This window comes from Ovis aries, chromosome 20 (genome assembly GCF_016772045.2).
Source record: "Ovis aries strain OAR_USU_Benz2616 breed Rambouillet chromosome 20, ARS-UI_Ramb_v3.0, whole genome shotgun sequence".
NCBI lineage: Eukaryota > Metazoa > Chordata > Mammalia > Artiodactyla > Bovidae > Ovis > Ovis aries.
The window spans coordinates 16,683,372-16,706,692 of record NC_056073.1 but is presented as its reverse complement, the minus strand read 5'-3'; the positions used below and the strand labels follow the sequence as shown (position 1 = coordinate 16,706,692).

At 53.4% G+C, this 23,321-nt stretch overlaps 2 protein-coding genes and 1 long non-coding RNA gene across 17 annotated transcripts in view; 1 reads left to right on the top strand and 2 right to left on the bottom strand.

The window, feature by feature from the left end:
- The window catches only part of PTK7 (protein tyrosine kinase 7 (inactive)), a 62,732-nt gene extending 56,096 nt beyond the window's left edge, over positions 1-6,636 (bottom strand). The window contains exon 1 of the mRNA XM_027958974.3: positions 6,373-6,636. Coding sequence (XP_027814775.1) covers positions 6,373-6,451 — 79 coding nt within the window. The 5' untranslated portion in view covers positions 6,452-6,636. The remainder of the gene's footprint in view (positions 1-6,372) is intronic.
- Positions 5,742-16,183, top strand: LOC132658300 (uncharacterized). Of its 9 annotated transcripts, XR_009597722.1 has the most exons (8): positions 5,742-5,909; positions 7,856-8,021; positions 8,436-8,636; positions 8,885-8,940; positions 10,575-10,947; positions 11,385-11,877; positions 12,257-12,371; positions 13,188-16,183. It is a non-coding gene; the product is annotated as an uncharacterized LOC132658300 (long non-coding RNA). The 9 variants fall into 9 exon arrangements; XR_009597721.1 differs by having other exon boundaries at positions 10,575-11,877; XR_009597717.1 differs by having other exon boundaries at positions 8,436-8,940.
- KLC4 (kinesin light chain 4) lies at positions 7,868-23,160 on the bottom strand. 7 transcript variants are annotated; one of them, XM_060403638.1, is made up of 17 exons: positions 22,656-23,160; positions 22,148-22,226; positions 21,248-21,529; positions 20,055-20,285; positions 18,413-18,494; positions 17,155-17,365; positions 16,631-16,718; positions 13,118-13,219; positions 12,702-12,875; positions 12,284-12,383; positions 12,026-12,078; positions 11,773-11,843; positions 11,487-11,595; positions 10,758-10,898; positions 10,378-10,520; positions 9,231-9,294; positions 7,868-8,338 (listed from the first exon to the last, which is right to left on the bottom strand). In XM_060403638.1, exons 3-17 carry the CDS (start codon positions 21,503-21,505, stop codon positions 8,288-8,290), a joined length of 1,878 nt encoding a protein of 625 aa, XP_060259621.1. In that variant the 5' UTR covers positions 21,506-21,529; positions 22,148-22,226; positions 22,656-23,160; the 3' UTR covers positions 7,868-8,287. The 7 variants fall into 7 exon arrangements, with proteins under 7 accessions (XP_060259621.1, XP_011956083.1, XP_011956080.1 ...); XM_012100693.5 differs by having other exon boundaries at positions 23,117-23,160; XM_012100690.4 differs by lacking the exon at positions 22,148-22,226 and having other exon boundaries at positions 22,227-23,160.
- Positions 23,161-23,321: the final 161 nt, after the last annotated feature.

The following is a 23,321-nucleotide window of genomic DNA, read 5'->3' as shown; positions in this document are numbered from 1 at the left end:
TGTGTGTGCTGTGCTCAGTTGCTCAGCTGTTTCTGACTCTGTGAGACCCCACGGACTGTAGCCTGCCAGGCTCCTCTGTCCATGGGATTCTCCAGGCAAGAATACTGGAGTGGGTTGCCATTTCCTTCTCCAGGGGACCTTTCCAACCCAGGGATCGCACCTGAGTCTCTTATGTCTCCTGCACTGGCAGGCAGCAGTGGGCCACGGGCGTCACTTCTCTTCCTTTACCATGTGTGATATTAGCAGAGAAGCACCCACGTTTTCAGACGCCTGATCCAATCAATGTCTTTCCATCATTCTGATCGGTCACAGCGGACTATAGCTACCAGCAAAGTCAATCCTCTCTCCTCTCTGAAGCCCTCCCACTCCCCCATTTGCTTCTGCACGGTGAACTCACCTTCCTACACACTCTGGAACGTTCTTCCATCTATTGAGCACTTGACCAAGTGTTGTCTCTCATACTTCAACTGACTTTCATCATCTTGTCTCCTTCCTGCCTCCTTCCCCACCTGAGACAGCTCCATAGAAGACACCCTGAAACTGAATTGGGCCCATCCTAAGCCCCTCAGCATTAATACCAACCTCTTTTTTATCACCACACCTCTACTTTATTTTGTTTTTAATATTTATTTATTTGGATGCGCCAGGTCTTAGCTGCGCGATCTTTAGTTGTAGCATTCAAACTCTTAGTTGCAGCATGTGGGATCTAGTTCCCTAACCAGGGCCCCCAGCATCGGGAGTGCAGAGTCTTAGCCACTGGACCACCACCAGGGAAGTCCCCCACCTCCGCTTTAGACTGACAAATTCTCCTTGTGGCTATGCACTGGTTCTCAAACTTGAGTTTAGGTAAGAATCTCCTGGAAAGCTCTTTTAAAACGCAATTTCCTTTTATGGACTGGTCATTCAAAAAACACAATATAGGGGACATCCCTGTTCCCTGAAGGTCCAGTGGTTAAGACCCTGCGGTTCCAATGCAGGGGGGCATGGGTTCGATCCCTGGTCAGGAAATTAGGGTTCCATATGTTGCTAAGTGTGGCCAAAATTTTTTTTTTTAATGTAATCTAACAAATGAGAAAATAAACTACATGTTCTGGCTCCCCCACCACGATTCTGATGGGCAAACTTGCAGTAAGGCTCAGGCAACTCAAATTTTAACCAGTACCTCTGGTTACCTGCCCTCCCACTATATTCCCCAATGGTCTCTGGACTGCATTTTTGAGAAACACACACAAACGCCTATCTTCTTAACATGTGATTCCCAATCCCTACCCCCATGACTCAGGACCCAGTTATCAGAAGTTACGTGCACACCTAAGCCAGCAGGTGCATGTCCAGTGCATTGGGGTCTAAGCTTCTGGCAGGAGACCTGGAGCCTGCAGGTTGCAGACCTGGGACCTGGTGGACTGCATCCCACTCACCTGTGCGTTCACTAGGAGTTAACGCACACAGGGACACAAGAGCTCGGGGACTCCAAACCAAGCTGCAAGAGGGGAGAAGGCACCAGCATAGGTCAGCCCTTTGGACGCGGCTTCCTCCCTGCCCCACAGCTGCCCCACAGTGTAGCATTACTGGGAGGGAAATGGCCTGAACTCCAAGAAAAGAGGATGGAAAAAGTGACATACTACAGAGGGCTTCCTCAAACCACTGATTAGCTGGAGCAGCTCTTGCGCCAGCCAGCTCCACCAAAGTGCCAGGGGGCTCAGCGGGGCTGACTGTGCATTGAGCAGTGAACTCAGAGAACCCCAAGGCAGGACCTGCCCCCAGCCACCATGGCAGAAGCCCCACACCCTCAGGACAAAGGACCAGACAGCTGGGGGGCGGGGGCGTGGCACAGGACTCAAAGAGGGAGAGAGACAAACCGGCAGCTTGTGGGCGAGGCCAGCGCCCGCACCCGCGGGCCCCATCACGTGGCTCCACCAGGGCCACAGAGCAGAGAGGTATGTACTGAGGTTAGGGAGAGCCGAGGGAGGCTCGGGGACGCGGGCCAAGGATACCCAGCCCGGTTTAATGACCCTTTCTTCCATCAGGGACTCACCAAAGACTGAAGCCCTGGTCCCACACTTCTCTTGGCTCAAATATTAGAGTCTGAACTGGCCACTCTCCTTCACAGAAGCTGCCACTGGCTTAAACACACATACACAACCCACCCAAACCCGCCTCACTCCAAAATATGAAATCCTCCAAAACTTTTAACAACTACAACTGTTACAGACTAGCAGAGACACTGCCTCCCTTTGTGAACCAAACATGTTCCTGAAAAGTCCTCTACGGACCAAACTCCTGACAAACAAATCCGATTTCTCCACCAGCTCTCATTGTAAAATGTTACACATGCTCCTTTAGGAAAAGTTGAGGCTCCCCGAGGAACTGAACTTCACACTTAGTGTTGCAAACCCTCTGGAGTCACACCTTTAATGGACAAATGTCCTGGCAAAACCTAATTCAAACTCAACCCAAAGGGAGGTCATTCTTAAGTGTACACACTGCGCTGGAGAGTGTTCACACGAACTAAAAGTTACTTAAGGTCAGTCTTTAAATACTGTGCAAGATCTGGGGCCCGTGCTTTGTACTGTTGCAACAGGAAGGCTCTGTCCCTTGAGTTTCTATGCAAGGAGGGATGCTGAGGATAGACTCCTAGAACCTTTGGTGCGGTCACCAGGGAGCTTGTTAAAATGCAGACTGAGGGGCTTCCCTGTGGTCCAACGGCTAAGACTCCGTGCTCCCAACGCAGGGGGCCCGGGTTCCATCCCTGGGCAGGGAACGAGATCCCACATGCTGCAACTAAGGGTTGGCTTGCTGCAAATGAAAGGCCCCACACATCACAATGAAAGTCAAAGAGTGGCCACAACTGACAGCTTGGCCCAGGTGAATATAAAATAAAATTTTTTTAAAATGCACCTTGGGACTCCAATTCACGCCCCCAGAGAATGCTAATGCCACTTCTCTGTGGCCCTTGTTTCGAGTGGCAAAGGTGTAGATAACCCAAGCCCCCACCCAAGGCCCCAAGAGTAGCCTTTCCAAGGCAGGTCAGTTTCCTATGTAGAGGTGGATGCCCAAACCCAGAACTCCTGGAGAAAAATCCTGCCATCAAAACTCATAAAACTGCCACAAAGAACAGACAGCTCAGGGACAGGGAAGGAAGATCTATCAGGTGTCTTAGCTGGGTCACAGTAGAGCAGGCAACTCCTATCCAGGGAAGCAGGGAAAGGGCACAAAGACTGCCCCCCAACACACAGCCTAGCAGGAAAAGGGGCTGCTTACCTCTGCCAATGGTCACTCTGCCCTGTACCCAAAAGCTTCATTCACTTTTTAATAAACCTAGATAAGGATTTATTATAAATAAGATACGGTAATGAATTCTACAGTAAGTAAATCCCTTCATTAAGTTAAAAACCCAAGGAGGGCAAAAATATGGAAGATGGCTTATGGGTCCAGAGGTTCTCCAAGCATCCATCTTCTAGCAGGAGAGATGGGGGGACAGCTTTGGGGAGGAAGTGGAGGTGGGGATGGGCACATACCAGATGGGCCAGAGAGGAAAGAAAGGTCTGAGAACCCCCGGGTGTTTTCGGGGATGGGAAAGAGACTAGCTGGGTTGGAACGGAGAGCTCCGGTAAGTGGAAAATGCTTATTGTTGGGGGTGACTGTAAAGCTGGAAAGGTATGCTGGCAGCACACCACAGGAGAGGGAAGAACAAGAAAGGGGCCCTTTATATACTTCATTACATTTAATCCTCAGCACAACTCCAGGAAGTAAGTCCCTTCAGAGAGGAGGCAAACTGTGAGGTCAAGAAGCCTGCCAGGGCCACAGGGCCTGTCAAAGGATCCGAGCTGCCGTACTGCCAAACACTTCATCCCCACAGCCTGGGCCCTCTCCACCACTCAACCCTGCTCTAAATGCCAGGAGTCTGACTAGATCCTTTGGCAAGCGATGGGCAGAGATTACCCGTGCCCGCCCGCCATACATCCCAACATCTGAGAAAAGCCCGTCACTGATAAATGGCCTGAATTACAGGCTGCATAATCTCAGGATGGAGCAACTCAATCTCTCCAAAGAAACAAGAGCCTGGAGGAAAGAACCCAGAGACCAGGGTGGGAACAGAGATGGGTAATGACAGCAACCGACCATTCCGATGGTGGGGAGAAGCCCAGGTTTCAAACATCAAGCCCTTTCCTCCTCCTCCTCTGCCACCATATTTATCACAATGGGGACCTCAAAGTTCAGAAAGTTCCTCAGCCCTTTACAGCATAATTACCCAAACTTCAAAATGGCCTAATCCACAAACCTAGCCAACCTAGGTCCCTTACTCTTACTTTATTAACAGTGGGGTCTCACTACCTCTCCAGCTAATTACACAATTTAACAATGAGATGGAAAAACCTACTGGAATCTACTTTTTTTTAAATCGTTGCCCCCTGAAGTCATGCTGTCCAGGGGTAGGTTGAGCCCCCAGGTTTCACCAGAAGACAGACAGCAGGCGCCTCAGCCTTGGCCGAAACTGTTTACAGCACACGGGCAGGTTCCACACGAAGACACATTTGGTGGAACTGATTTAAGGCTCTCATTAAAATGTTCCTTTGTTGAGCACAAGACATCTCCCCACCCCCAGAGGAGATTCCAGACCTCCAGTCCCCAGCCCGCAGCCTGCCCTAACTCCCCCCAGACCAGGACCCCTCCCTCCGCTAAACACCCGTCACCGGATTAACATTGATTAACATCAGGGTTGTCTTCTCACGGAAGGAATTTAGCATTCGTTGAACGTGAGCCCTGTCTCCACCAGAATCTCCCCCAGAACTCTAGAAACTTCAGCAGTGGAGGCAGCCCTATCCGCCACCACACACACCAAAACCCCAACAGCCTAGAAGACCTAGGAAGCCTGTGAGCTCCGGCTGCCAGCCCATATGGCTGGGTAGCCCCCCTCCCATCCTGGCTGTGCAAAAACTTCCCTACTTCCTCTGGGAGCAGATGTGGGTTCTGCCATGAGCATGACCACCCCACACCGAAGAAGGAACATAGGCAGCAGGAGGAACACAGGGCGGCTCAGAGAACACCTCCTACTAACTCAGAGGACTTGTTCTTACCTCTCGTTTTACAACCCGGGGTAGGGGAGATGTTAAGTCCATCAACACTAAACCCCCTCAACAGCGGGCAGGCCAGGGAGACCTCAGAAAAGGCAATTCTTTACCCACCCACCCGCCACCTCCAGCCTCCCAGTGGCCACTCCTCAAAGGAGGAGGAAAGTGATAAGCTAGGACCAAGTCTCCTGGGCACAGTCTCCCCAGAGAGGGCTGCTGGGAGGATCATCGCCAAGATAGGGGGTTTTGTAAGGGGGGACAGTGCGGGGCGGGGAGGTATACTTCCCGTCCAGAGTGTTTGGGGGTATGCGGGTAGCTTGGCGCTTTGCTCCGAAGCACTTCAACACCTCAGTGACGACTCTCAGGTGTGACCAAGTCAGGAAATAAAGGCGGGGGTGGGGACGGGGGAGAAGCGGGTCGGGTCCATTCGGCCCTAGAGATAGGGGCCACACCCTCATCAAAAGCCTGAGGCCCTTCAAGAAGCAAGAATGAACTCTTTTTTTTGTCTTTCTGTCTGTAGAAAGAAAGTTTCCTTCCTCGTTGGGGAGAGAGAGAATGAGAATTCAGGAAGGAGACAGAACCAACCCCGTCCGCACCTTTGCAGGCCGGCCATGCCCGATTTTGGCAGCGGCCTTCACACATTAGTCACCGCGACAGCCCGGGACTCTCAGCTCCTAGATCCGACTCCAGTCGGGAGTGGGCTCAGGGCTCAGGCCCGGGAGCCGGAGATGGGACGGCCCCTCACTCTTCCCTTCTTCCGCCCTCACCATCGGGGCGGTCCGGGATCCAGCCTGGCCCAGGAACTTGGAGGAGGGAAGCCGGGAGCGTCGGGCCGGCGTAGGTAACAAAGCTCCGTGCGCCCCGCGCACCGCAGGTCGGTCCTGCATCCGACCCCGGGCCGGCCTCCCTCACCTAGGCTCAGCCTGCCGGGGAGACCCCGCCTCCCCCACCGCCAGCCACCGCGCTGCACCCCCTAACTGGGAGGTAGTCGTTTGTCTCCCGCAGAGAAACGCGACACTCGAGCCCGGGAGTCGGCAACTCCCGGCAGTTCCCGAGCAAACTCTCGGCTCAGGCCGGGAAAACTCTGGGGAGGCTAGAGACGCGTCCTCGCGGGCGCGGGGCAAGAGGGGCCCCGGCCGAGTGCGCGAGGGCTTCGCTGCCTCCCGGCGGCCAGGACCTCGCCCCCCTCACCCCAGCGAGACCCTGACCCACGCACGGTGTCTGCCCCGCCCCAGCCCACCTCCCCGGTGCCCTCTCGGCCCTCCGGGCTCCCGCGCTTCCCCAGCTCGCCGGGACTCACCGCCCAGCAGCGGCAGCAGCAAGACGCTGAGCAGAGGCAGCCGGCAGGGGTTGCTCGGGGCTCCGCGCGCGGTTCCCATCGCGGTGGGGTCGGAGAAGGGAGCGCGCGGGAGCACGGCGGGCTCGCGGTCAGCGATCCCCGGCGGGCCCAGGAGGCCGAGCGCACCGGAGCGCGGGCGCCGCTGCAGCAGCCGCAGCTGGAGCCCGAGCCCGAGCCCGAGGCGTCCCGAGCTAGAGCCGCGCGCGCCCCGTACCTCCGAGTCCTAGCGCGCCGCCGCCGCTGCCGCCGCCAAGCCCCGCCCCACGACGCCCCCTCCCCGCCTGGGCGCCGCGCGGCGCCCCGCCCCCTTGACGCCCCCTCCCCGCCGTGGTGGGGAGGAGCTCGTAGTTGGGGGAGGGGTCTGGAGATGGAGAATGGATGGAGTCGAGGAGGCCCGGGGGACTGTGGGGACCTGAGCGAGGTCTGGGAGCGGATGCTGCGCCTACCACCTCGTGTGCAGGGACTCAGGGGACCTAAAGGGACTTTTGTGATTCTGTGGCTCCTGGGGAAGATGGTTGGTTCTAGGCTTTCCTGAGGGCTGTGGCCAATAGTTCCCCCAAATTCTCTGGTGGGAGGGGAAAGGGTAGGCTCTGGCTCACTTTGCAGCAACCTGATATCTGGAGGAAGATCTAGAACAGAATGGTGTCCTTGGTGTCCCCAAGCAAGGTAACCCTGGAGCTACCGTGGAGCCCCAGGAGAGAGGTAGCCTGGGGTCCAGTGCTGGCGAGGGTCTGGTTTGGCTCTGGACCAGTCGGAACCCAAAGGTAGAGAGAGACTGGGCCCCTGAACAGCGGACTGAAGGCTGTTAAACTGACAAATCCATCCCAAGTCCATCTCCAGCGGTCTGGGCCTTGTCAGGGCATGGCCAAGTCTCCAGCTGTGGGGAGGCCCAGTACCGCCCTTGTTCCAGGAACCCCCCACCCCCCAGCGCCACCACCCCCACATTCTTTCTTTGTTGTGAAAGCAGCAAGGGGTGTAGGAGGCGGGTCAGGAGGAGTCAAGCTTTAGAAGATGGGCCCCAGCTGCTGCTGGGCCTCCAGGATCTGCTGAGAGGGGATGGATAGTAAGTGCCTCATCCCCCTCTGGCTCCGGAGGGCCCCCCAGGCCTTCTTAGACCTCCCTTCCCCCAAGCAGCTGGGAGGAGGAGGGGCCGCCACAGAGGGCCTCACAGGCCAGGAGCAGTGGCGCCAGGACTCCAGGGTCCTGCCACATGGCCGCCACATGTCCCTGACAAGCCAGTCCAGAGCACCTTCTCCTTGGGTTGTGGGCCTCCCCCTTCCCCCAGATGCCTTCCTGCAGGCCCTGCTGGAGAGGATACAAACAGGGGAAGGAAGAGAGGAGAGACCCAAGAAGCAACATTCCTCCTGCTGCCCCATCCATCACTACCCTGCGCCCTTCTGTAAAGGGCCCCGACGCAACCCTTGCTTCCTGCCCTCTCCATCAGGACTCAAGTGGCTCAGTGGTTACCTGATTCCTTTATTTAAGAAAAGTGAAATACACGGACCTGAAGTGAGGCAGCAGAGGGAACGAGAGAGGCCAGGGCAAGGCAGGTGGGCTGGCCAGCCCCAAGCCCTCTGACAGAAAAGCCAGCAGGAGGCTACATCTCTGAGGTGCGTACCCGCTTCTTACCCACTTTGGGGGCCCCAGTAGTAGAGCTAGCTACTCTAGAGGACCACAGGGTGGGGGGAGGATATCCTGAGGGTCCTTCCTGAAGGGGATTCCTGAGGAGGGGGCTGAGACCCTAAGGGCAGCAGCAATCTTCTGGTTAACTGCTCCCCCTTCACTGTCCCACCTTGGGGCTGGAAGAGCCAGGAGCAACAGGGAATGCTGTGAGGGCTGTGGGGGGACCCAGCAGAAGTGGGGCGTGAGTTGAATGTCAGCTGCTTGAAGAGAGGTCCATACTGCTGGCACTGAGGCCCCGGGAGACCTGAAACAGACACCACCAAGCCATCAGCCCATAGACCCCAGGTTCCCAAAGACTGTCCCCTGGAGTCTGTCCATCTCACAGCTACGGTCTCTCTCAGGACCTAGGATGGAATCTGGAACCTCAACCTCAAGCTCTAGGGCTTGTGCTGCCTTTGCTAGGACTTCCCAGAAGGCCAAGATCTGGTGGAGGATATACCTGCAAGAACCACATGAATACGGGGATATACTTTGAATGGGCTGATACAGGTGGTCATCTCCCATTAAAATATCATTGCTGTGTTTTCTCAAATGGAGATGAGGTAATACTTTTTTTTTTTTTCCCCCTTTTCCCTTCTCATCTACTGCTGACTCTGTAAGATGAGGAGTATGGTGGCTATAGGGGTAGAGCAGTTAGTATTCCCGAATCATTCCCTGTGTGTGTGCTTGCTCAGTCATTCAGTTGTGTCTGATTCTTTGCAACCCCTTGGACTGTAGCCTACCAGGGCTCCTCTGTCCATGGAATTTTCCAGGCAAGAATACTAAAGTGGGTTGCCATTTCCTCCTCCAGGGGATCTTCCTGACCCAGGGATCGAACCCACATTTCCTGTGGCTCCGGAACTGCAGGTAGATTCTTTACCACTGAAGCCCCAAATCATTCCTTAATTATTCATAATTCTAAAGTACCCGTTAAGAGAACAGCAATTCCTGTTCCCCTCCTGATTAATTTATTTCTGCTATCTCTGGCCCAAAAGTATCCCTTGGGGGTCACTACCCCCAACAAGTTGTCTGCCTGATTCCTATCTGCCCACCTCCAATTCCCTGACAGAGTCTTCATCCCAGGTGACTCTCCCCTCTTCCACTGGGGTTGTCCTTTCTTTCTCACCCACAGTGCACTGAATGAGCACTGCTCTCACCTGGAGGGGCGCTGCACTGGGTTGGTTCAGATAGTTCAAGGAGGCTGCCCGCTTCATGTTGCTGCTACAAAGGAAAAGAAAGAACTGAGGCCTCTTCTCTTCTATGGGTGGCCCTGAAGCTTGGGACGCTTGGCCACCACCACACATACTCGTGTCACTGCCTCCTCACCATCTGACCTCCCCACCCAACACACACACACACACCACACACACACACGTACACACACACATACCACACACACACACGTACACACACACACACCACACACACACGTACACACACACATACCACACACACGTACACACACACACACACCACACACACACACCACACACACACATACCACACACACACACGTACACACACACGTACACACACACCACACACGTACACACACACGTACACACACACCACACACACGTACACACACACCACACACGTACACACACACGTACACACACACGTACACACATACACACACCACACACACGTACACACACACGTACACACACACCACACACACGTACACACACACCACACACACGTACACACACACACATACCACACACACACCACACACATGTACACACACACACCACACACACACACATACACACACACCACACACACACGTACACACACACGTACACACACACACGTACACACACACACGTACACACACACACACGTCTTCCTCAGTCACCAGCATCTGCTTAGGTATTGTGTCCACACTGGGGCACTATTTTTCCCACCCTCTCTCCATGGCCATCCTACTGACACACATACACACACACACACCACACACACACACACACCACACACACACACACACACACACACACGTCTTCCTCAGTCACCAGCATCTGCTTAGGTATTGTGTCCACACTGGGGCACTATTTTTCCCACCCTCTCTCCATGGCCATCCTACTGACACACATACACACACACACACCACACACACACACACACACACACACACACGTCTTCCTCAGTCACCAGCATCTGCTTAGGTATTGTCCCCGCACCGGGGCACTATTTTTCCCACCCTCTCTCCATGGCCATTCTACTGACCTCCTCCCTGTTTCCCTCCCAAGACACTTCTCCAGAGCCCTGCCTACTTTGCCGTATCCCAGTCTCAGTGCGTACCTGGAAGGCCGGGGCTCGGACCCCTGGAGCTTCCTCACCAAGAGCTCGCTGCTTCTACGAAGCACATCTCGGATCTTGCCCAGAGAGCCGCTCCTCTGCAGCGCCCCACTGCCATCCTGGCAGAGGGGAATGGGGAACAGAGGCTAAGGGATCCCAGGGAGATTGAGCTCTGAGTCTATTCCTGCCTTTGATTCCAGACACCTGCCCCTTCCCCAGAAGCCCAGCCTGGTCAACAGCTGGCTTGCAGAGAGGCCCCCGAGAGGGACAGGCTAACTGGATTGGGATGAGGACAAGGTGTTCTCCTATCCTGTGGGCTCAGAGCCTCTCGTCACCACCAGAAGGAGAAGCAGGAGAGTTCAAGGAGCGATGATCAGACTTACCCCTGACCACTCCACCGCCACCGAGGCATCTTCACCTCCCTCGAATTTCACGCTGCCCCCCAGGCCCTCCTGGGAGGTCCTTCCACTATCACCCTCCCCAAGCAGCTCGGCCACCTTGGTCTGGCTGATTGGGTCAGTGCCCTTGAAGGAAAAGAAGGAACAGGGACTTTCCACTTCTGAACTCTTCAGGGTGGGTCTTTAAACTTTTTCTCACTACCAGCCACAACAAAGGAAAGAGTTTCCCTTGCAACTTCTGACTACACACATACTGGAAAGGAGACACTCATCTTTTCTATTTGCAATGTGTTAGAGATCCACATCTATCTTTAGCCAAGGCCCACAATGAATTGATTTCAGGACCCAGTGAGTCAAGACCCGTGATTTGAGAAACTCTTGACTCAGAGCTTCCCTCACCTGCAGCCCGTTCACCCACAGTGCCCATGCCCCTCCTCACAAGATTCTTCACATTGTCGAAAGGTGGTCTTTCCCTGTTAATAGTGCCATTTAGTGAAGTGAACCTTGAACTTGGAGTCCTAACCGCAAAGGGCAGGTGAGGGGTAAGAACACACTTAAAAACAACCACAACCACAAGAGTGTCTCACCAGCCTCTCCCTTCTTCCTCCTCAGCTTCTCGTCTTACTCTTCAGAGACTCACAAGCAGCCTCAGTGGGCCCCGCTCCTGTCCCCAGGGCCCTACCTCTGGACCTCCTTCCCCTCCTGGTCCCTGACCTGTTTCCGGGAGCGCAGGGCACATTCCTCCAGGGTCTCAGCTGCCTCCAGCTTTCCCTGGCGCCTGTACAGAGCTCCGAGGTTTCTCAAGGTCGTGTTCACTGTGGGGCTGCGGTAGGGGGAGACCAGGGAAGGAAGAGAAGATGGACTCAGGAAACGAGCAGGAGAGAGAGGAAGCGGAGCCAAGGCTAAGGGAAGGTCCCCAGGAAGCAGGGGAAGGGCCAGGAGGGGGGATCTGGGGTCGATGGAGGGTGTCGGAGCCCACACACCCATGCCAGCTTCTCACCTGCTCACTTTGCAGGCCTTGTACCAGCCTCCATACTCAGCATAGGGTGTGCTGCCCTCTCGGTGCCGGCTCTGCAGGAGGACAGAGTGGGAGGGAAAGCCAGAGGTGAATGTACAGAGATGCTGGGGTACAAGCTGGCACAGGGCTGGGGTGCAGGCTTGGTCTGGGAAGATGCCATGCAGCTAGGGCTGGTGCAGGAATAAGTCAGAGGCCCCAAAAGACCCCAGCTCCCCAGGCTGGGCCCCTAACTCACTTTGCTCATTTCCTCCCGCTCCTCTGCATGCATCCAGATGGGCTTGTGGTCATCTGGGGGTGATACACGGGATGGGGTGGCAAGGTTAGAGAACAGAGCTGGACACTAAGTGGGGAGCCAGGACCCAGAGGCCAATAGTGCTGGACTACAGGGGTCTGGCTCCCCCTGGAACCACTGTGGTCAACCCTCCCCCCACCAACCTTTGGTCTGCATTTCCCTTCCTCCCTGCAGCGCCCCACCCAGGCCCTCACCACTCACCATCCACAGAGCCAAACTCCTGCACGTGGGCACGCGTCAGAATCTCCTTATAGAGAGTCTCAGCTTCAGCATACTTGCCTTGTTTCAGGTAACAGGAAGCCTGGGGGCGGGAAGGCAAAAACATGGGAACAAAAGGTGGAGATGAAGTCTCAGCCAGGCCTGGCATTTCCACTTCTTGGTCTCTTTATGACTTTCCGCAGAGATCTTCCTCACCCCCTCCTTGTCCAGCTGCAGGGTCCAGGGTGTTCCCACTCCACTCCTGAGAGGCTACGGAACTTCTGCCTTCCCACAGGAAGGGACCAGACCCCTCAATACCCACAGGCAGCCCCCGAGCTGGGCACAAAGGCGATGAGGCCATGTACCAGACTACTGTGCACCCCCTCCCCTCCTCCCACTGCATCTGTCCTTCCTCCCTTACCAGGTTGTTCTTGGTCCGGGCCACGTTAGGGTTGTCCGGCCCCAGCTGCCCCTCATAGATGGCCAGTGCCCGCCGGTAATAGCGTTCCACAGCCTCATACTTGCCCTGGTTTTGGCACAACAGGGCCAGGTTGTTTAGCTGCTTTGCCACATCTGGGTGGTTGGTACCCAGGACCTGGAGTGATGCAAAGGAGACACAGATAGCTGTGACTATGCGTGTGTGTGTGTGTGTGTGTGTGTGTACGTGCGCACGCATGCACACGCCCACACAGGGAGCCGGGGGTAGGGAATGAAGGAAGAGGGAATAGGGAGAGACAGAGGGTGAGTCAAAAAGTGAAGGGAAAAGGGTAGATCAGAAGAGAGATGGGGGAGGAGGGGTCACTGCAACAGGGAAGAACAGGCAAAGGGCACGGGCACCTTTTCTCGAATCTCCAGTGCCCGCTGGCACAGCGGCTCCGCCTCCTTGTATTTGCCCCTCTTCCCATAGAGCACAGCCAGGTTGTTGAGTGTGGCCGCCACCTAGGAAGACAGGCCTGTCCCCATCAGACAAAGGACCTGGAACAGCAAGGCCCCATGCTGCCCAACTCCCAGACAAATGGACTCTCCCACCCGAGCCACAGGTGAGTTGGGGGAGTGGAAAGTGCTGACCCCCCAGGCTCTGAGATTCCCCACGGGGGTGGTCTCACCCTCTAAGGAGATTTTTAGACATTTCTGAAGGTGGGGTTTCCTTTGATTGCCATAAAGACTGTGGGCACTAATACCTTTGGGGGAGCAAGTATGCTACAGATGTGGTACCTGTATGGGACAGCTCAGGCAACTTTTGATTGCCCTGCCAGACACTCAAACACTAAATATAAGCTTTGATACTTGGTGGGATATCAAGACAGGAGTTATGCTTCCTGAGAGACACATCATCCTTCCCTATCACATGTCGTAACACAGGGAATTCTTTTCCAGCCAGCTCATTTTCAAAAATACCTTGTTTTTCATCTTCTTCCCTTTGACACACCTAGCATTTGTTTTATATGCTGACCCTATTTAAAGTTATTTATCTTCCTCTTATCACAAAGAAACTTGATCTATTACTACTTAATCTAACACTAGGTTTTAATCTTATATATGCCAATATTTCTGCTGTCATTTTTAACTTTAAAAATTTATTTATTATTATTGTTGATACTACTATTATTACTACTTTGGCTGCACCATGCAGCTTGTGTGATCTTAGTTCCTTGAACAAGGATTGAACCCAGGCCCTTGGCAGTTGAAAGCATGGAGTCCTAACCACTGGACCACCAGGGAACTCCTGCTCTGTCCTTTTCCTAGTACATCAGCTCAGTTCAGTTGCTCAGTCATGTCCGACTCTTTGTGACCCCATGGACTGCAGCACGCCTGACTTCCTTGTCCATCAGCAACTCCCAGAGCCTGCTCAAACTCACGTCCATCGAGTCAGTGATGCCATCCAACCATCTCATCCTCTGTCATTCCCTTCTCTTCCTGCCGTCAATCCTTCCCAGCATCAGGGTCTTTTCCAATGAGTCAGTTCTTCTCATCAGGTGGCCAAAGTATTAGAGTTTCAGCTTCAGCATCAGTCCTTCCATTGAATATTCAGGACTGATTTCCTTTAGGATTGACTGGCTGGATCTCCTTGCAATCCATGGGACTCTCAAGAGTCTCCTCCAACTCCACAGTTCAAAAGCATCAATTCCTCAGCACTGTTTTCTTTATATTCCAACTCTCACATCCATACATGACCACTGGAAAAACCATAGCTTTGACTAGACGGACCTTTGTTGGCAAAGTAATGTCTCTATTTTTTAACATGCTATCTAGGTTGGTCATAGCTTTTCTTCCAAGGAGCAAGCATCTTTTCATTTCACGGCTGCAGACACCATCTTCAGTGATTTTGCAATCCAAGAAAATAAAGTCTCTCACTGTTTCCATTGTTTCCCTGTCTATTTGCCATGAAGTGATGGGACCAGATGCCACGATCATCGTTTTTTGAACGTTGAATTTTAAGCCAGCTTTTTCACTCTCCTCTTTCACTTTCAAGAGGCTCTTTAGTTCTTCTTCGCTTTCTGCCATAAGGGTGGTGTCATCTGCTATCTGAGGTTATTGATATTTCTGCCGGCAATCTTTTGATTTCAGCTTGCGCTTCATCCAGCCCAGCATTTTGCATGATGTGCTCTGCATAGAAGTTAAATAAGCAGGGTGACAATATACAACCTTGATGTACTCCTTTCCCAATTTGGAACCAGTCCGTTGTTCCATGTCTGGTTCTAACTGTTGCTTCTTGACCTGCATACAGATTTCTCAGGAGGCAGGTAAGGTGGTCTGGTTTTCCCATCTCTTGAAGAATTTTCCACAGTTTGTTGTGATCCACACAGTCAAAAGCTTTGGCATAGTTAATAAAGCAGAAGTAGATGTTTTTCTGGAACTCTCTTGCTTTTTCTATGATCCAGTGGGTGTCGGTAATTTGATTTCTGGTTCCTCTGCCTTTTCTAAATCCAGCTTGAACATCTAGAAGCTCTCAGTTCAGGTACTGTTGAAGCCTGGCTTGGAGAATTTTGAGCATTACTTTGCTAGCGTGTGAGATGAGAGCAATTATGCAGTACTCTGAACATTCTTTGACATTGCTTTTCCTTGGGATTGGAATGAAAACTGACCTTTTCCAGTCCTGCGGCCACTGCTGAGTTTTCCAAATTTGCTGGCATATTGAGTGCAGCACTTTAACAGCATCTTCTTTTAGAATTTGAAATAGCTCAACTGGAATTCCATCACCTCCACTGGCTTTGTTCACAGCGATGCTTCCTAAGGCCCACTTGACTTTGCATTCCTGCTGCTGCTGCTGCTGCTAAGTCACTTCAGTCATGTCCGACTCTGTGTGACACCATAGACAGTAGCCCACCAGGCTCCCCCGTCCCTGGGATTCTCCAGGCAAGAACACTGGAGTGGGTTGCCATGTCCTTCTCCAGTGCATGAAAGTGAAAAGTGAAAGTAAAGTCGCTCAGTCGTGTCCGACTCTTCACAACCCCATGGACTGTAGCCTACCAGGCTCCTCTGTCCATGGGATTTTCCAGGCAAGAGTACTGGCGTGGGGCGCCATTGCCTGCATTCCTAGTACATACTTTTACATAAAAGATTTACTAGTTTTACTTCTTCTACATCTAAAGGGCTTCCCTTGTGGCTCAGCTGGTAAAGAATCCGCCTGCAATGCGGGAGAACTAGGTTCGATCCCTGGGTTGGGAAGATCCCCTGGAGAAGGGAAAGGCTACCCACTGCAGTATTCTGGCCTGGAGAATCCCATGGACCGCATAGGCCATGGGATCACAAAGAGTCAGACAGGACTGAGCGACTTTCACATCTAAAGTTTTTCATTCATTGTATATCAGACTACTATGTCTTCTAACATTGCTGTACTCAACACAACTGTTACTGTATTTTCGCTTTACTGTAAAGTATTATATATCTTATTATAAATTACTTTCTTTGTTTCTCTCTTACATTAATAGAGTATCATTCAACTTTTGAGGAAATTATATAGGTAGGTAGGTTACATTATATGAGTTAAATTTCAGGAAAATATTCATTATAAGAGGGAGTCACCACAGGGAACTCAGCTGTATATTCTGTGATGACCTAAAGGGGTGGGAAGGAGGCTCAAGAGGGAGAGGGATATATGTATACACATGGCTGATTCATGCCTTTGTACAGCAGAAACTAACAACACTGGAAAGCAATTATTTTGCCATTAAAATTTTTTTTAAAAAAAGAAGATATTGGGTCTGAGAGAGCTGAGAACCACTGTGATGAGCACAGCAGGAGAAAGGAGTCCCCACGCCTCGCTCTTGAGACCCCCGGGGAGTGGGCTAAGGGCAGCAGACGGACAAGCGGAGGAAGCACAGGGCAAGGAGAGCAAGGAGTACTGACAGCGGGGTGGTCCCGGCCCAGGGTGCTCTCCCGGATGCTGAGGGCATCATTGAGCAGGAGCGCAGCTTCCTTGTACTTATTCTGGTCCCTGTAAGAGGACAAAAGCGACAAGGGGTTAGCCCAAACTCTGCCGCTGAGCATCTCCTTACTTCCTTCCCTTTGGGACAGCTAAGGTACATTTAGGGGCTGGGCCCCGCCATGAGGAGACAGGAAGCCTGGTGGAAGCAGTGAGAGGGGTTCACCACCACCCCCAGAGCGTGGCCGTGCCCGGAGGAGGCCAAAGGCACAGGATGCAAGAGATAGGAACAGAGAAAAAGACCCTCTCCAGAGGAGAGACAGGAGGAGCCAAAAACCTGAGGGGTGAGGATTCTGAGGTCAAGGGCTCAGGTGTAAAAGCGTGAGACAAGGAAGCCCCCTGGTGGGGGGGAGAAGAGGTGCCCTGTGGAGAGGAGGAGTGAGAGCCAGAGGCGGGTCAAGGTGGGACCATGCCTGGAGGCAGGCTTCTGAGAGGACACAGCACTCACCGATACACCAGAGCCAGGATGTTGAGCATGGTGGCCACGTCCGGGTGGCCGTGGCCGGATGTGCGCTCCAGGTCCTCCAGCGCCTGCTTGCAGAGTGGCACGGCCACCTCATAGCGACCCTGGGCTGCGTACTGGATCACCAGATTGTGCAGTGTGCGCAACCTCGCCGGGATCTCATAGCCGCTGTGCTGGGCGCCCTGGCCACGGGACACTACCCCGACGCAGAAGACGACAGAGATCCCGCAGGTGACACCAGTTCTCCCTCCGCTGTCTGCCCACCCCTCCCCACTCAGGTCTTTCTCTCTGCCTGTGACCAACCCCCACCAGGGTCCCTGCCTGCCGAGAGACCTGCCTCAACTTGCTACTCTTCTTTTCTTAAAATTGTATTGGCTGCACAACAGCTTGCAGGATCTTAGTTCCCCAGCCAGGGATCAAACCTGGGCCCTCAGCAGTGAAAGCTCGGAGTCCTAGCCACTGGACCACTAGGGAAGTCCCTAACTGCTCCTCTGCTCACCTCTTTGCCTCTGTGCCCATCACAATCCCATTTGTTCACTCAGTCATTCACTCATTCAACAAACTACTCAATGGACTTCCCTGGTGGTACAGTGGATGAGAATCTGGCTGCCAGTGCAGGGGACACGTGTTCAGTCCCTGGTTGGGGGAGATTCCACATGCCACAGGGAAACTAAGTCCATGCCCCACAACAACTGGGCCCTCCCTCTAAAGCCCGAGTGCGGCAACCACTGAAGACCATGTGCCTAAAGCCTGTGCCCCGCAGCAAGAGCAGCCACTGCAACGAGAAGTCCAGGCACCACAACGAAGAGCAGCCCTGACTGGCCACAACTAGGGAAAGCCGGCGCACAGTGACAAGGACCCAGCGCAATGAAAAAAAAAAAAAAACCACTCAGAAATCCTGAGAAGGGCCTGCACCAGGGATACAAAGATAAGAAAGACCTGGTCCTTTCCCTTGAGGAGCTCATGCTCTTCACTCCAGGGGCACTCTCCCAGTCTCGAGTGAGCTCCTTACCAGCAAGAATCACGACCTTCTCATCTTGGACTCCCTGGTGCCCGGCACAGTGCCTGGCATGGGGTACGTGCTTAATAAATGTTGATGAATAAGGGGGAAGCTGAGGGAATCAAAGTACTGGTCCCTAGCGCATCTCCAGAGGCAGCAGAGAACCCATTCCTGGACGGTGAGCATCCTGTGTTCACCAGCCGCTGCCCCCACTTCACCCTCCAACTCCAGAGGCAGACTCACAGCCATTGCTGGGGTCCTCTTCCTCCTCGTTGGGGAAGAGGTCATCCAGGGAATCCTTGGAGGCATCACCTTCCTTCTCCTCCTGGAAGGGAAGCAGCAGCATGTCCGAGATGAGATAGCCCTGGTAGCCTCTTCAAGCCCCCTCTAAACCGTGACATCACTGACAGGTGGGGTGTAGGACAAATCCCCTGTCGCTGTCCTTGCCCCTGGGAAAGTCAGCATCTGTCCTGCCAAGCCTAGGCCTCTCTTGTTCATAGAAAAACCAAGATGGGCATTTCTCTGATAGTCCAGTGGTTAAGACTCTGAGTTTCTGCCGGAGGGGGCGCAGGTTGATCCCCGGATGGGGAACTAAAATCCTCCAAGCCATGCAGTGCAACCAAAAACAAAACAACAACAAAAAAACACCCCAAACAAACAAGAGATGCTTCAGCCAAAATCTCATGACTTTCAGTTCCTTCATATCCAGAGGTTTCCTTCCTAAGTACCCTCATCCGCCATCTCTCTCTCCCTCGACTCTGGTAATTATAGTCCCGCGTTGATCCCCATGTGTTTACACTGATTACATGTCTGTCCGGTCTCCCCTGAAGGCAGGGGTGTGTCCTGTCTTATTAACATGTACCCTGAGTGTCTAGCTCTGCCTGGTATCCGTCATCTGCCACCGCTTGTTCTGGACGTAATGCCCAGCTCTCACTGTCAACCTACTTTCATACCAGGCAAAAATGCTTCACCCCAACAAGTACTGTAGCCTTGTACAAACACTTCCAACTCTCCTGCCCAGCTTCACCAGGGTGACCCACTGTCAAATCATCCCACTGTCCCTGGGTCAGGCCACCTTTCCAGCCCTGGTGCCTTATCACACACACACACACACACACACACACACACACACACATCTGGTCTAGAGAGCTCCCCCTTCTCCCTCATAGACCATCAAAATCCACCTCAATTCCTAATCCAGTTAAATAAAATAATCCAACCTAAATCTTACCCATCCCTGTACCCCGCCCTCCTCTGTGAATCTTTCAGTCCATCCCAGCCCCTGTGAACCTATCTCCTTGGGACTCCTCCCACACTGCCTGAACCTCTCCTTCAGCACGGGGCACTGACTGCTCTGTGTTGTCGCATACATGTTCTCACACGTAAGCCTTGTTCCTACAGCTACATTATAAGCTCGAGAAGGCAGGAACTCTTGTTTTGTAGCTTCTCAGATCTACCTGACACACATCTTGCCTTGCCTAAGGCACAGAGAAATATAAATGCGTGTTGCATGAAGGTTAAATTCCACACATTTTGAAAGCAAATTTTAGAAGGACTTGCTCGACTGAGCTGTTTTCCCTACCTACAGCGCTTAGGATTCTGAATTGGAACTGTCCAAATGCCAAAAATCTATTATTATGGGAGCAGGAACTTTGTCCTGTTCACTGTTGCAACCCCAGCAGAGTGAGCCTGACACATAGCAGTCATTTAATCAAATGCTGACTGAACAAGTGACTGGCTTCTCCCTTGCTGTCCTCTGGAGCTGCTGTCAGGACCTGAATTCTGCCAGGTCAGGGCAGGTTGGGCAGGGCTGCTGGTCCTCGAGAGGATGACGCAGCCATGCCCTGTGCGTGTGGTGACGCCCAGCTGTCCTGCGCTTGCTCACCGCAGCGTGCCCGTCCTCGTCGTACTGCCGCAGCTGCCCCAGGAACTCCAGGTGCTTCTTCTCCTCCTCCAGCTGAGCCACGGCCTGTTCGCTGCGCTGGAGCCGCTGCTGGGTGCCGGCCAGCTCGTCCCGGAGCCACTGGTTCTCCTGGCAGAGCCGCCGGACCTGTGCCCTCAGCTTCTGTTTCTCCGACTCCACTGTGCTCAGGTGGTTGGCCAAAGCCAGCATCACCTAGGTGGGAACATCCTGTGAGCGCTGGGATCCGGCTAGGAGAGTTGAGGGGTAGGCGGGAGGGGAGCCAGCAAGACTCGGAGGTAGGGTGGGGTAGTGATGAGTCTACCTTCCAAATATACCCTGAATCAAATTTCTCACCACTTCCAGGGCCAGCCTGGGCCAAGCCACTATCAATTCCCACCTGGATTATGGTAATTGCCTCCTCACTGGTCTCCTTGTTTCTTCCCCTGTCCCCCTAGAGTCTGTTCTCAACCCTGCAGCCAGATGACAATCTTTTCAAAATGTTAGACCACATCACTCCTTGGGTCAACACATTCCAATAGCTTCCATCTCACTCACAGTAAAAGCCGAGTCCTTATGATGGCCTACAATTCCACGTGATCTGCCCCCACCCCAATTGCCTCTTCATTTTCTATTTTGCTTCCCCACATTCACAGTCCAGCAGCCACGCGAGCCTTTCACTGAACTCACCAGAAAGGCTCCAGGTCGGAGCCTTTGCACGGTGCTTCGGATGTTCTTCCCCCATTTATTGTATCACTCGTTCCTCAGTCTTCAATTCTTTGCTCAAATGACACCTTTCCAGCGAGGCTCCTATTGGCCGCCCTATCTAAAACTGCATCCTCTCCCCGTACACTCCAACCCCCTTCCTTGCTTGATTTTTATCCTTTTGTCCTTAATGATTATCACTCTGGCATACTGAATCATTTATTTATTTGTCTAAAGCCTGCCTCTCCCAGCTAGAATATAAGCTCCAAGATGGCCAAGATTTATGGTTGTTCTTGTTCAGTGATGTGTCTGGAGAGTAGTGTCTGGCACGTGGTAGAGACTTAATACATATTTATTGGGTGAAAGAATCCAAGCCACTAGGACAAGAGTATCCCAAATGACCCCCAAGCTCCAATCAGACAACTGCTCCTCCATCTACCCGGGGCCACTTGGTACCACCTCCTCCTGCTCACCTGAGCCTCACTCAGCCCCAGCTCTATGTTTTCCATGGAACGGCGCAGCTGCCGGGCCTTCTCATGAACCAGGCCTTCTTCATGGCCACCCTGCTGCAGACACTCGATGGTCTGGGAGAGGCTTTGCAGCACAGCCTGGTGTTCACTGTGGAGAGCTTCTAGCCCCTGGCTCACCAGACGGGTGCTCCCCAGGATCTCCTCTTGGCTGAGCCGGTGCCCTGCAGGCTCATCCCGCTGTCCCAACACCAGGCCTGACATCCTGGTCAGGGGACCTTGCCTGGGCTACAGAGAAACAACAGAGCTCAGCTGGGGTAAAGATTAGGAAAGAGTGGCTGTGTGCCTTGATTAGAGGGCAGTAGGGATCCAAGTGAAGGGACAAGAGACCATAGCAGGGGTGGGGGTAGGGGGACCCTAAAGTTTAATTGGAGGGAGAGTGACCAGTGAGCAGACAGCCTATAATAACACTAGACACAAAGCTAAGGTTGTGGGAAAGACAGAGGGAAAGGAATTGACTTGAAAGAAGAAAAACTGTAGAAAGAACAAAGGTGCAGAGAAGTAGCAGGGATTTAGAATTAACACAATTTTTAAAAAAAAAGGACCTGGAGAAGAGAGAGTCTGGGTTAGGAAAAGGAATCAGGAAAGGAGAGACAGCACCATAGAGAACACAGCAGGTGTCTGATAGAGCTGCAAAGCGAATGGAGTTAAAGCAGGCAGAAGGTATACAGAAAATACTGCAGTGTTTTCCAAAAAGGGGAAGGAATAAGTTTCAAAGTTAAATCAAGACAGAGAGGGAGACGAAAAAGAGAGGGGCTTTCATCGCAGGACCCAGATGAGAGGGGCCTAGAGGCTCAAGGTGTTCAGGCTGAGTCACCCGCGGGGCTAAGCCCAGCATCTCCATGCCTGGTCAGCTCTGTTTCTTCCAGGCTGTCTTCCTACTTCCTCAAAAGGGCCTTGCTTCTCTTCTTTGAAGTCTTCTTACCTGTATAGAGCCCTTGGTTGTGGCGTTCAGGCAGGAGCCCGGAAGAAACTCAGTTCAAGCAGCCAGGGACTCAGAAGGATCTGCCCGGCCCAAAGTCCAGAAGTCCAGCGTTTCCACCCCTTCCCTCACCACTTCACAGCCACCCAGAGGACCTGGCATGGAGCCCCACCCAGGACAAACGCCCTCCCTCCCTTGCCTACAGGTCTTCAAAGACGGCCAACGGCCTTCCTCCTTCCCCAAGCCAACCTCCCACTCCAAGCCTGGGGAGCTATTTTCTCCCAAGAAGGGAGTGAGATTTAATCCGAGACCTGCGGCAAGGGGCGTGTCTGGGAACGGGTGAGAAGGAAGACCTGGTCACTCCTAGCCCAGTCACTTCTATGGCTTTGTGTCTATTATGACCACATACTAACAGAGTCTGAGAGGAGTCACCTTAGGGTGCCTCCCAGAAGCCCGATGATGCAGGGAAAAATGGCAGGTCCGTGAGCGGCTGCGGGATCGCAGCGAAACGCGGCGCTGGGAGTTGATCTCCCGGGCCTGGGACTGCGGTGAAGTGTCCCAGGCTGTTGACCTGCCGAGGCCCAGGGTGGGGATAGAGAGAAATGGGCCGGCAGAAGATGCGGGTGGGCGACCGAGGTCCAAGCCGCGGGAAAAGACGTGGGGCCTGACAATCCCGAGGTTACTGAGTCAGTCGCTAGCACAGGGGGCGGGGCAGGCCGTCTGTCCGTCTGTCTGGATGCCGAGGGGCGGGAAGAATCGTGGGGGGCGGAGTTTTTGAGTCCGGAGTTCTGTGAGTTCAGTCGGAGGGGTTCATTTTTTCATCTCTCCGGGAGTGCAGCAAAGAGGTAGCGGGACCTCAACTCTCAGCCCCAGAGGTACCCTCAAAGACTCACCCGCAGTCTGGTCTGGCTGCCGCTCCTGCCGGTACTGCCCCTTTAAATCTATCATGGCTGCCGCTCGAGGCAATTGTTTTGACGGCTCCGAGGGGCGGGACCTGTTTCCTAGTCACGCGACCCAAGAGTTGCTCCGGGATTGGCTATACTATGCTCTGGAAGGAAAGGAGATGTGTGTCTAGCTTTGTGTCGGGTTCTCGGCCCG